Source organism: Coffea eugenioides, chromosome 2, assembly GCF_003713205.1.
Source record: "Coffea eugenioides isolate CCC68of chromosome 2, Ceug_1.0, whole genome shotgun sequence".
NCBI classification, from domain to species: Eukaryota; Viridiplantae; Streptophyta; class Magnoliopsida; order Gentianales; family Rubiaceae; genus Coffea; species Coffea eugenioides.
The window spans coordinates 57,113,259-57,126,869 of record NC_040036.1 but is presented as its reverse complement, the minus strand read 5'-3'; the positions used below and the strand labels follow the sequence as shown (position 1 = coordinate 57,126,869).

General features: G+C 36.7%; 1 protein-coding gene across 1 annotated transcript; it reads left to right on the top strand.

Annotated features, from left to right (window-relative positions):
* Positions 1-1,071: 1,071 nt before the first annotated feature.
* Positions 1,072-2,250, top strand: LOC113759928. Its single transcript, XM_027302507.1, has one exon. It carries the CDS (start codon positions 1,072-1,074, stop codon positions 2,248-2,250), a length of 1,179 nt encoding a protein of 392 aa, XP_027158308.1.
* The last annotated feature ends 11,361 nt before the right edge of the window (positions 2,251-13,611 follow it).

Genomic DNA, 13,611 nt, shown 5'->3' with positions numbered 1-13,611 from the left:
GAGACTTGCACGTCTATAGTTTTTGTACCATCCAAAGGGGTAGTGCACAAGGTAAGGTAGGATCCGATCATTTTCATAGCACGATCTTTGGAATATGAGCATCTAACAATCATCTTTTGGCCATTTTAACATATTTGGTAAAATTTCCTTGCGCAAAAGATATTAATTTGAAGAAATTCACAAATAATTCCACATTGTTGAGACGATAAATATAATCGAGGCCAAATCTTGATTTTAGAAGGCTCATAGACTGATGCATCGCAATGAATTTTTTGAAACTACCAATAGGTAGCCAATTCAATAAACTCTCATTTCCATTCAATTCATTTAATCAAATTATCCATCAAATTCATCCAATTTATTTGGTCAATTCATTCATTTTTAGGACAATTCGGTCAATTTTGAATAAATCGTCATTTTCATTTATTTGACCAATTTACCCCTTTTTAGGGTGATCCAATCAATTTTGAATAAATCAAATTTCATTCAATTCATTTGATCAGTTTACCTATTTTTAGGGTGATCTAGTCAATTTTGAATAAATCATCAGTTTTATCCGATTCATTTGACCCATTTGTTCTTTGTTAGGGTTTCGATCTAAGGTTCACTAAAAATCTAGTCGAGACATGGTAATCCTTTCAAGAGTAGGCCCTTTTACACATCATTTTATGTGTTGATCAAAGCAAGCAATTCATTCGGACTTTGTCCTCATTTTTTTGGACAAATGTCTCTTCTCACTCCAATTGGTCAAATTTTTCAAATTATTTTTTTCACTCAATAAGTTGGTCGGGTTCATCAGGTATTGTATAGTGCCTACCCCAGAGGATTGCATTTTCATGCTAGGCTTACCCTTGGCACAAAAAGGGTTCCCCAATAGGACATGCATCCGAATTAACTCAATATATACTAACTCGTGTTTTTTTCTTTTTCTCTCTTTTCTTGTTTTGCCAACAACTGGTCACGAAATGATGCTAAATAGGGTTTTCTAAAATGTCAGATGTTTTTGAAATATAGCTACAAAGCCCCATCATTACACGTTCACGTAGCCGGATTTTGAGAAATCGTGTAAACATGAGTACATACCCGGAATCGTCCGATAGGCCTGTAACGACATCATCAACTGACTTGGTAAATCTGGGAGCTCAACTGAGCGAAGTGCTAAACAGATTCAATGAACTGAATATGGAAATGACCGCACAACGACATGTAATTGATCAGCTAGTCACTGGGAGCAGCGGCGGTATCCAGCCGGAACCCTTACCTGCCAATCCAACTGAACCAATACTTTTACCCTATACTCAAACCTCCTTTACTCCACATTTTGCAAATCCGCCTAAAGAAACTTTCACTTATTCCACTCATGGCCTAACACATACCCATGCACCCACTACCCAAGCCAATCCTCCTCACCCCCAAAATTTCCAAAATCATCCATCTGTAAATCTGAACATCCCACTTGAATCTCAAGAGCCATATTACAATTTCACTGCTGAACCATTCACGCTGGATACCGCTGCCCAAGGGAAAGTTGAAGTTGGGAGATTCCCCGCACCAATTGACAAGAATTTGCTAAAAAGGTTGAATCGGTTTGATGAATTCATGAGGAAGAGTCAGGGTTTGAGCAAACAAGGGGGCTTGGATTATAACGAGTTATGCCTGTTTCCTGACATGCAACTACCTGTGGGTTTTAAAGCACCCAAATTTAGCAAGTATGACGGAACGGGCAACCCGAAGACGCATCTCCGAATGTTTGCCAACAAGTTGGGCAAGCCAATTGATGACGAGAATCTGCCAGTTCGTTTGTTTCCTGAAAGCTTAGAAGGCGATGCACTGGACTGGTATTCCAATTTGAAGCCCGAGGATATGAGAACATGGTTGGACTTATCAACCGCTTTTATAAGGCAATACGAATACAATTGCGAGTTGGCTCCAACAAGGACCACACTGGAAGGAACTAAAAGGAAACCATCTGAGGATCACAAGACGTATGCAAAAAGATGGAGGAAATTGGCTGCCAAGATGGAACCCCCCATGACTGAAGATGAAATTGTGCGTACATTTATTAAAGCTCATGACCCGCCCTATTTTGAGGAGATTTTTCGCATGACTGGATGTTCCTTCGCTGAAATTGTTAATAAGTTGGAAGAGTATGATGAGTTTGTGAGAGCAGGAAAGATTGTTAATGTGTCAGCTCTGAAATCACAATTAGAAGCGATGCAAAATCAAGACGATAGTAGTAAGAAATCCTAGTTCGAGAAGAAAGGGGAGGAAACTTCATTTGTTTGGAACCAAGGTCCTTCTTTCCGACCTAGGTACCGACAATACCCCACTTATCCATCCCATTACTCATACCAATCACACCCTCGACCTGTCTATCGTACTACCATTAACCATCATCGACCCCGACCAAATTATCCAAACACACCGACAACACCATTTCATATTTCTCCACCTAACTTTCAAACTAGACCTCGCCCTCCTTATAATCCTAGACCTGCCCCACCAAACAAACAGAACTACAACCATCCTCAAACCCATGAAATACAAAATCCCGGCCGATCTCGAGCTTTTACCAACTTAGGCAAGCCCATTGACCAACTGTACGAATAGCTCAAGGCCGCCGGTAAAATTGATGACATACCTCCTCCAAACTACCCTCGTCGAGGCTTCTCTACTGGGTACGATCCTCAAGTCGCTTGTGCCTACCATTCTGGAGCGCCCGGTCACTCAACCGGTAACTGTTGGGTACTAAAGCATAAGATCCAAGACATGATCGAAGCAGGAGATATAGTGCTGAGGAAAAAGGGAGAACAAGGACCGAGCATTAGTACGAATCCCTTTCTTGAACACAAGGACACCTGTGAAGCATTTACTCCCGATGAGAAAACTTGAAAATCCCGAACTAGTGAGGTCACTCCCTCTCGAAGGGAGTTTCGATAAATTTGGGGAGTTGTTTTTTATTAAATCCATGAAAATTGTTCATGCATATGTCTTTTGTTTAACCATGTTTTTTGTAAATAATTTTCAATCAAGTGGCTTTTGAAGACACGTTTCGATCTTTATCTTAAAATGCAATAAAATGTACAGTTATACATACTGTGTTACTTACGCATTCTTTTCAGATGGTCACGAATAAAACCCCCTGACCCTTTGGATATTACTGTTCCGAAATTTGATGGCAGCCATCTAGATATCTCACGAATGTGAATTTGAATTTCAAAATGAGAGGAGTAGTGAAGAGACATCCGAAGATGTTTTAAAGAGGCCCGAATGGTATAAGGAGGAACTCAGACCGAATGGGGATCAAGATGAAGGAAATGAAATTAGTGATCACTTGAATAAAAAGTAGAAAAAGGAGGTTGATGGAAAGCAGTGTCAAGAACAATAATCTCTAGTTGATGAGAAGCAACCAAATACAGTCAAAAGAAGCGACCTGTGCTTACAATAAAAGGGTCAGCGTGACTTCTAGAAAAAGGGAAAAAATGATTGAAGCAACTGTTGTTGGTGCAAGATTGGAAAGTTTGTTATCAAAAAAAAAAAGGAAGAAAAAAAAAAGAGAAAGAGAGAGAGAAGAGAAAGAAGAAAAGAGGAAAAGAAAAAGGAAGAGTATTGTCCAGCGGATCACTTATGTTTCATAGATATGGATGAACAAGAGTCTTCCTCAGTCAATTAATTCAGATACTTGCAAGAAATTTCGCATTAGTGGAAGTTTCCTTACAAAGTTAATGTAAGGAACGGAATAAAAGTCAGGCCCTCTTCTTTTCCAGTCAAACATTCTATCCCTAGTATCCCTTTTGAACCTTCAGAATAAGTTATTTCGTTTGGCAACCCTTGAGAATCGCAAACTCCACACTGGGGCAAGTTTGAGTTGAAAAGGAAAGAAAAGTCTCAAGAGCTGAAAAGTGATAAAGCAACCAAAGCAAAAGAAAAAAAAAAGAAGAAAAGAGAATCTTGGTTGAGCATAAACTAGGGCAAAAATTGAAAATTTCAAAAAAAAAGTGGCAGAAGGCCGAAAAAAAAAGGGGGAAAATGAAAGAGAAGAGAATCCCAGTTGAGAATAAATTCGGGCAAGTTTTGGTTTGACCCTAAAAGAGGGTTGATGCAACAATGCGATCTCAGATCATTTAAACTACTTTTGAAATCCGTTTTTAAGCCTTAACTTTTCTAAGCACCCCACCAGACCCCATTACAAAAGCTGCCAAAAGTCCTGACTTCTGTTGTTTGCAATATCTCTATCAAGAAATTTTCTAATTAATTGGCAAATGATGTTCATATACTGATGCCAGGAAATTTTTTAGATGTATCTCTGAGTTGATAGGGTGTGAGATTGACACTGCTCATCATGTGAAAACCCGCAATGACGCCTTTAAAAGGAAAAAGGAGAAAGGGAGAAAGAAAAAAAATTATTATTTAGAAGGAAAGAAAAAAAAAGGAAAAAAAAACAAACAAACAAAAGGATGGAGGAAATTTTGATAAAAACCCGAAATGACGCTGAGGAAGGGTTGTACAAAGAGAGCAAGGGTGACTCAGTTCATTGGGATTCCTTTTTCACATTGTGGTTTTCCTGCTGGCATTGAATTTCAGACGGACGATATCCAAAGGGTCGAACGGGACGCTTTGTTAGAGGCCAAAATATTTAGATCATCAACATAGATTGTTGGATTTGTGATTGATTTTTCTAAAGTCATCTTTTTCTTTCAATACAAGTCGATGGTCATTTTTTGCATTACTTTGATTTTTAACATTTTTGTATAAAAATTCTTTGGGTGTTGCACAGTTTCATTTGTCTCATTGGATTTATCAAATGACAATTTTCTCGATTTATCGAAAGATGCATATGTATAAGTTTTCATGTTAAGTTAGCATTGGAAGCTAAAGCAACCCGGATGCAATTTGCGGTGCAAGGTCTGATTTTGCAGCATCGAGGGTAGAACATCAAAATACTCATGTTTACACGTTTCTCGAAAGTCGGACGGATCGAATGGTGGTGGCATTATTTTGATTGTTTCACATAGCAAAACTGGAGAAAATGATTTTTATAATAAAGTCATGGAAAGTCACCCTACAATCAAACATTCAGGGTTCAAATAGAAGAGGAAGTATGAATCAAGGCTTTAAGAAGGAGCAACAACGCCACAATACAAAGCAAATTATTGGTTGTACAAAAATTGATGCAAACTGAGACGATTTTGAAAAGATTTCTCAGGTAAGTATTCAAGAACTTTTTCATGCACTAATGTGTGTTATTTTTCATATCCGTTAGCTTCGGGTCCAACCCACTAACGTGTCCTTTATCACCGTTAGCATCGAGTATTGACTCACTAACGTGTGTTATGTTTTTTTATATCCGTTAGCATCGGGTCCAACCCACTAACGTGTCTTTTATCACCGTTAGCATCGAGTATTGACTCACTAACGTGTGTTATGTTTTTTTTATATATCCGTTAGCATCGGGTCCAACCCACTAACGTGTCTTTTATCACCGTTAGCATCGAGTATTGACTCACTAACTTGTGTTATGTTTTTTTTTATATATCCGGTAGCATCGAGTACAACTCACTAATGTGTGTGTTATTTTTCATATCCGTTAGCATTGGGTCCAACCCACTAACGTGTCTTTTATCACCGTTAGCATCGAGTATTGACTCACTAACGTGTGTTATATTTTTTCACATCCGTTAGCATCGGGTCCAACCCACTAATGTGTCTTTTATCACCGTTAGCATTAAGTATTGACTCACTAACGTGTGTTATATTTTTTTTTATATATCTGTTAGCATCGGGTCCAACCCACTAATGTGTCTTTGTCACTGTTAGCATCGAGTACAACTCACTAATGTTTGTGTTATTTTTCATATCCGTTAGCATTGGATCCAACCCACTAACGTGTCTTTTATCACCGTTAGTATCGAGTATTGACTCACTAACGTGTGTTATGTTTTTTCATATCCGTTAGCATCGGGTCCAACCTACTAACGTGTCTTTTAGCACCGTTAGCATCGAGTATTGACTCACTAACATGTGTTATGTTTTTTCATATCCGTTAGCATCAGGTCCAACCCACTAACGTGATCTTTGTCACCGTTAGCATCGAGTACAACTCACTAACGTGTGTGTTGTTTTATATCCGTTAGCATCGGGTCCAACACACTAACGTGATCTTTGTCACCGTTAGAATCGAGTCTTAACTTACTAACATGTGTTATATTTTTTTCATATCCGTTAGCATCGGATCCAACCCACTAACGTGATCTTTGTCACCGTTAGCATCGAGTACAATTCACTAACATGTGTGTTGTTTTTCATATCCGTTAGCATCGGGTCTAACCCACTAACGTGATCTTTGTCACCGTTAGCATCGAGTACAACTCACTAACGAGTGTTTTATTTTTTTATTTTCGTTGGGATTGGATTTTATCTCATCAATCTCGCCAGGATCGGGTTTTATCCCACTGACCGTTTTATGTTCGTTGGGTTTGGATTTTATTCCACCAACCTCGGCAGGCTCGGGTCGTATCCCACTGACCGTTTTTCTTGATTATTTGATTAATAATTGTGCTTTCTCATTCATTTTGTATTTCATGCTTAGAAGTTCTGAGAGTTCAAACTTTTTCGATTTTTGCAAAGATCACAGATGGTCAATGCACTTGTTTCACTGTGGTTCACTGGTATTTGAACTACGTTTGAGCTGATTCCCATGGCGGGATACGTAGGCAACTCTACATGAGTTCGGTCACGGTTTTTGTAATTTCATTGCATGATTTTGCTCAATAATTATAGTCAAGTGTTGGCTTGTTTATTTTAGCTTAGGTGCAGCTAGAAGAGACAGGTAAACAATTTGGTGTCTACGTCTTTGTCTTGAGTTTTCTTTGAAACTCTAGACAAAGAAAACTCTAGACAAAGAGGGGCAAGCTGTAGACACCAAATTTTTGTCAAAATTTTAATGTTTTCTTGAATTTTTTCTATTTAGTAATTTATTTATTTTCTTGCATTTTAATGTGCATTTTTCTTATTTTTGCAAGTTTGTTTAGAAAAAAAAAACAACAAAACAACAAAAATAAAAACAAAAACAAAAAAAGAAAAAAAAGAAAAAATCATAATCATTTTGTTTCACCAAAATCACTATTACCCATTTCACACTCAATGGCCATGGACTTGTCTTTTCATTAGTTGAAATCATCATTTTGGCCCAACTGAACACTCCAAGTCAATACCTCTCTCGGCTCTCTCCCAGAGGAAACAAAGGACAAGCCACAACAAGAAAAAAAAATCTCTCGGTTCTCCCTCTCGGCTCCTTCTCTTTCTTTTCTCTCAATTCATAAGACACAAAACAAAAAAGCTCCATTCGGCTCCCTTCCTTCTCCCAATATACACACATAGAATCAAATACAAGAAGGCAAGCAATCGAACGTGAGGAGATTGGAATTTCATCAAAATTTTAATTAAGGTCATAAGAGGTATTAACACTTCCATTGAACTATTTCCCGTTTTTTCTCTTTATCATGTTGAATTCATGTATTATTGGTTGTTCCTGCTGTTTTCTTGTTGTTGCTGCTGGTGTTTGTTGAAATTTTGGAGTAATTCACGAATGACATTAAGGGAAAAGAAATGGGTCTGTGAATGCATGTTAAATGTTTGATGAAATGCCAAAAAGGGAAAATGAATCAAATTAGTGAACTTTGTGCATAATTTTGTTAAGATTAGATGACTCCTAGCTAGCAAGGTCCAAAAAGGTTGCATTATCTAAAAATTTTTGGAGTTTTGAGCCTTCAAAGCATTAGAATAATTTTCTTCATTTTTGGGGTTGTTTTGACTTAATGCATCATTTTGTTGTTGTTTATTTGTCAAACTAAGATTATAGTTGTAATGTAGAAGCTATAAGGAGTGTTTTAGCATAAATTTTATGATTTTTGGTGAAAATTTGAGTGTTTAAAAATATAAAAACTGGACTGATTTCTTGGCTTTTTGGCCACTTTAGGGTCAATTTTTGTTAAAACTAAATCCGGAAATGAAATCTACGCGAAAAATCGAGTGGGGGAGTAAATTTTGGTAATTTTTCACGATCGGAGATGTCGCCGACGACCGGCGGCGGCGGCGGCCCGATGGCGGAGGCAACCATGGCCGCCAGTAGGGAGAAGCTTCAGCTTCTCGGTGGAAGAAGAAGAAAAAAAGAAGAAGAAGAAAAGAAAGGAAAAAAAATAAGGAAAAAAAAATGATTTGGGCTAATGTTTTATTTCGGTTGGGCCAAGAGTTAGTTTTGGTTAGGTTTCGAAAATGGGTTTTGGTTTATTTCTTTTGGGTTTCGGTTGGGCTTGAGGGATAAAAAGACGAGCTGGCCTGCTCGTTTCTTTTGGGTTTCGGCTTGGCTTAGGTAGCATCCGGCCCAAATAAATAAAAATGATGGCCCGATGGCCTTTTTCTCCCAAATCAGAAACCAAAATTTGCACTTTAGCCCCTGATCTTTGGAGTAGTTTCACTTCGGTCCAGAACATTTTAAATTTGTTTCACTTAGGTCCTTGAATTAATTTCACTTTGGTCCTTGAATTTTATCTTTCATTTAATTTTGACCCTTGAACTTTGGAAAAATATAATTTCTATCCCCAAAAGTTTTCGATTTTTTCAATTCAGTCCTTGGTGAATTTTGACTCTCTTTATTATGATTGCTTCTTTTCTTTAATAGCTAATTATGTTACTTTTGAGTATGTTTAACTTGTAATTTTTAGATATTTTTAAATTTATTTACGTTTGACATATTAAGATGAATTTTCATTATTATTATTACTTTTTCAATTAAATTGGTGCCATGATTCTTTTGTTCATTTTGAGTATAAATAGGGTAATTTGACTCCGCTTAGTCACCACTTCAAAGGGGAGGTACCCCATTATTATTATTTCAATGTCAATTACATGCTCTTATGTGCTTCTACGTGTTCCTATGTGTTTATATATTTTCATATGTTTTGTTTATTTGATTTAAATGTTCATTCGAATTTTCTTATATTTGTTTAGTTAATTCGTATAATTATTCGAGAGGCATTTAATTACCTCATAAATGTAATAGATAGGATAATTAGATTTGTTTTTATTATATTTTTCCTTTTTAGATTGTAGTTAGGTCCTCTGTTGTAATAGATAGGGTAGATAGGATTTTCTTTATTTTCCCGTTTTAGATTGTAGTTAGGCTCTCCGATGTAATAGGTAGGTTGTGTGCTTATGTTGCTTATGTATTATATGTTTTACCCGCTTTTCTTAGGATTTTTGCATTTAGATATTATGCTTATGTGTTATGTGCTACGTGCTCTTACATGTTTATTTGTTTTAATTTATACCTTATTTGTTTTACTATGAATTGTTAATGCATGACGTCACCACACTAGTCCAACACTAGTTGTGGCTTTTCCCTCCGCTTACTTGCTAGTCCAACGCTTGTAAGGATTTTTAGAAATGGGATAGTCCAACGCTAGACCCTTAGATCGTTCGTGCGTTAGACTCATTTTTGTGTGATATTCATTACATTTTCACGCATATTTTCATTTTTAGGATCTTTTCTCATTTGTATGATATTTACTATTATATTATCCCCTATCCTCTATATGTGTTAATCATATCACTTAAAATTGCATTTCATTTAAGAAATTGTATGATAAGTAGGTTCATTTTCTTGTTCATATTAGGGGAATTATTTTTCAAACATGGAAAATGGGTGATTATAACTTTTTAGTTTAAATACCGCATTAATCCCTATATAAGAAAATTATGTCACGAGTTTTTGCCTCCCGTACCCTTTATGTTGCATTCCCTTTTTCTTTGATCACTTATATCTATGTATATAATTTAATTTCTTTTCTTTATTTTTCTTTTTCATCATTTGCATACTCGTAACCCTTTCAAGGAAGTATTTTTGGCCTTCGCAATTAATGCGATTGGTTCAATTAAACCCTTGAATGAACATTTAGTCCCTTTCGATATTTTTATAAATTTAGGTTTGCATCCATGTAGGAAACATCCAAACATGATAAAGTTAAGGGTTAGATTAGGAAAATTTTGACTAAACCTCCCAACTAGCTTAGACTAGGTTGAAAGGGTGCCTTAGGTTTAAGATAATTGAACCTTTGCCTTCCCTTTCTCCAACCGTGACTCCCGAACTCGTTTTCTCTGTTTTCAAAGACCTGGAGTTGTCGAAAAGGGTTTTATTTTTATTTTATTTAAAAACACTTTTTTGGGTGACTTGGTACACCCAAGCTCGATACCAAGTGGCGACTCCTATTTTTCTTAAAAACCCTTTTAGACTAAATTTTGGACCCAAATTGTCGCATTTTTTTAAGTCCCATTCTAGGTCCTTTTTCACTTGTTTTAAAATAAAATCACATCCCTTGTAAACACATCTTTTATAAAACTCATTATATTTTCATCGCGAAAAATGTGGCGCGACAATTGGTTGTGAAGGGATTCAATCAAAAAAAAGGTATAGATTTTGAAGAAATCTTCTCTCCTGTGGTAAAAATGTCATCAATTCGAGTTGTTCTTGGTATTGCAGCCAGTTAGAATTTGGAGATCGAACAATTTGATGTGAAGACAGCCTTTCTGCATGGTGACTTGGAAGAGCAGATCTACATGGAGCAACCGGAGGGGTTCAAAGTAAGTGGCAAGGAAAATCTTATATGCCGTCTCAAGAAGAGTTTGTATGGTTTGAAACAGACACCGAGATAGTGGTATAAGAAATTTGACTCATTTATGACAGATCATGAGTACCACAGGACTACATCTGATCACTGTGTTTATGTGAAAAACTTTTCAGATGGTGATTTTGTTATTCTCTTGTTATATGTTGATGACATGTTGATTGTTGGTCGTGATACTGTGAAGATTGACAAGCTAAAAAGGGAATTAAGTAAATCCTTTGCAATGAAGGATTTGGGTCCGGCTAGACAGATATTGGGGATAAAAATCTCACGTGACAGGTAAAATGGGAAGCTCTGATTATCTAAAGAAAAATACATTGATAAAGTACTCAACAGGTTTAACATGAGAAAGGGTAAGGAAGTCTCAACTCCACTTGCAGGTCACTTTAAACTGAATATCAAACAGTGTCCTACAAATGAGAAAGATAAAGAAGACATGAAGAAGGTTCCTTATGCTTCGGTCGTTGGTAGCTTTATGTATGCTATGGTTTGTATCAGTCCAGATATTGCTCACATAGTTGGAGTAGTCAGTCGGTATCTTTCTAATCCTGGTAAAGAGCATTGGAATGCTGTCAAATGGATTCTCAGATATGGTAGGTGATCTTGATAATAGGAAGTCCACATCTGGGTACTTGATGATTTTTGCAGGAGGAGCGGTGTCATGGCAAAGGAAGTTACAGAAGTGTATCGCTCTTTCTAGTACGGAGGCAGAGTATATTGCAACCACTGAAGCATGCAAGGAGACTCTTTGGTTGCAGAAATTCCTTCAAGAGTTAGGTATGAAACAAGAGAAGTATAGTCTTTATTGTGACAGTCAGAGTGCTATTCATTTGTGTAAGAACTCCACATTTCACTCTCGATCCAAACACATTGATGTGAGATATCATTGGATTCGGGAAGTACTGGATTTCAAGTTGTTGACACTTGAGAAAGTGCATACAGATGATAATGGTGCTGACATGTTTACCAAAGCATTGCCTAAGGAGAAACTCTTATTTTGCATACAAGAAACAGGTTTGGTGGAACCCCACAAATGAGTTAGGAGGGGAGATTGTTGGGTCTGTGCCAGCCCATTTGTGGGCCAGACCATTTGTGCAAGAAAGCAGCGCTTGAGGGTTCCTCAAGCTTAAATACAAATAGCAGCCGCAAGATGCTTTCTGTCTGTGTGCGAGAAAAAGAGCCAGCCACCATTTTTGAGAGACACGAAGAGAGAGAAATAGCTAGAGAGAGTGAAACTTCAAGGTCTTGATTGAAGGGTGATTTGAAATCCGATTGAGAAAAAATTTTACATACGCGATCCTCTCGTCAAACTCTACTCATCTACCGGTTCAGATTTCAGATTTTCTCTTCGTTTGGTAACACCTTTCCAAACTCACTTCTTTGACAGTTGTAATTTTTGGGGGAGATTTTGTATCAATTTGCTTGGTTGATATTGGTGCTATTATTGTCATCCGAATATTTCGGATAGACCTGTGTATTCCCATTATTGTGATAGTGGAGATTTTTTGACTGGACTAAGTCCTATGATTTTTTCCAATTTTGTGTCCTGTGCCTTTTAATTTTCTTGCATTTTATTATCACTGTTGGTATTATTACTTGGTGATTTGGTTTATTCCTATTTTAACTGGTACTTGGGGAAAGAGAAATTTATCTTGGGCTAACTCTGATATTATGTGCCTGTACTTGTACCCCTTTCCCAACAAGTTATTGCCTTGTGATGTTGGTTATTCAGCAAGATTGAGGGAGCGATAGCTACCAAACAAGTTTGGCAATTTGGTCCAAAATCATTGGATGGTTCCTTTCATTTTCTGTCAGTGTCCAGCGTAAGTGTTGAAGATTTTGAGAAGATTGGTGAATGGTGATTCATATTTTACTGTGTTCATATTTTTGCGATTTTTAGTTGATATTTGGCTACATAAACACTTTCTTACAACATGTGAATCAACTTGTGACTATTGATTCGCTTGAAGTGCATGTGTCGAAGTGCTTGATGCATGAGTACAATAATATTTGTACAATTTTATTTGATAGTTTTTTTATTTGTCACGCCCTAAATGCTTGAAAATTCTTAAATAGACTTAATTTATGAGTTTACTTTTACACTACATGCCATGGCATATGCAATTCTCACATAGATTTTCCTATGCCATCATACGTGGTTCATAATCATTTTTTCACCACTTTCTTACACTATTATATATCAATAAATGATGTGGATATAAATATACCATATTTCCTGGAATCTAAGCATGTTATTACTTAAAAGCATCTGAAAAGCATTGCTACTTATGAATTCGCTCAAAATGGGCTGAAGAGAAATTCTTCTTTTTTTTAAAAAAAAAACCAGTTTTGCTGTTATTTTTTTTGTTTCGTTAAGATTTGTGTTATAGAATTTTCTTCTTATGACTTTGTTGCCTTGAGTTGTCTACCCTTTTACGTATTAGAAAAAAATAGATTTTATGCTTCTTAGGGATCAACAAAGTTTCATTTTGCTACTTATCTTGATTGAATAATTCAGTTTAAAAAATTTGCAGCAAATAATTCTATTAGCTAAGGACGTAACAATACTTTCCACTCTCAAAGAAAGACACATGATTTTTGTCAAAGACCAAAAGGAACCAAAACCACAAAATAAAACATTAGAGAAATGCCTTTACAGATGTCATTGCTGCCTTCTCCTGCTAAAGAGATTATCTAGGAACAGAAACAATGCATTGCTCCAGGACTTTTTGAAAACTAGCGTGCAACAAACAACCAGGAATCCAAAGCCAAAACCAGGTCCTAAACTAGCATAAAACCATAAGGACTCGAGCTGCATGTCACTCTCATTATCCAGCAGTGGCTCATCTCCATTTGATGATTTTTCTTCAGGACAGCTATTTGACAGTGGTGCTCTACAAAGTCCACTATTACCTTCATAAATGGATTC

What these genes read in the sequence shown, in the direction of transcription:
- LOC113759928 (XM_027302507.1), top strand. Translation starts at nt 1,072, where the DNA reads ATGAGTACATACCCGGAATCGTCCGATAGGCCTGTAACGACATCATCA.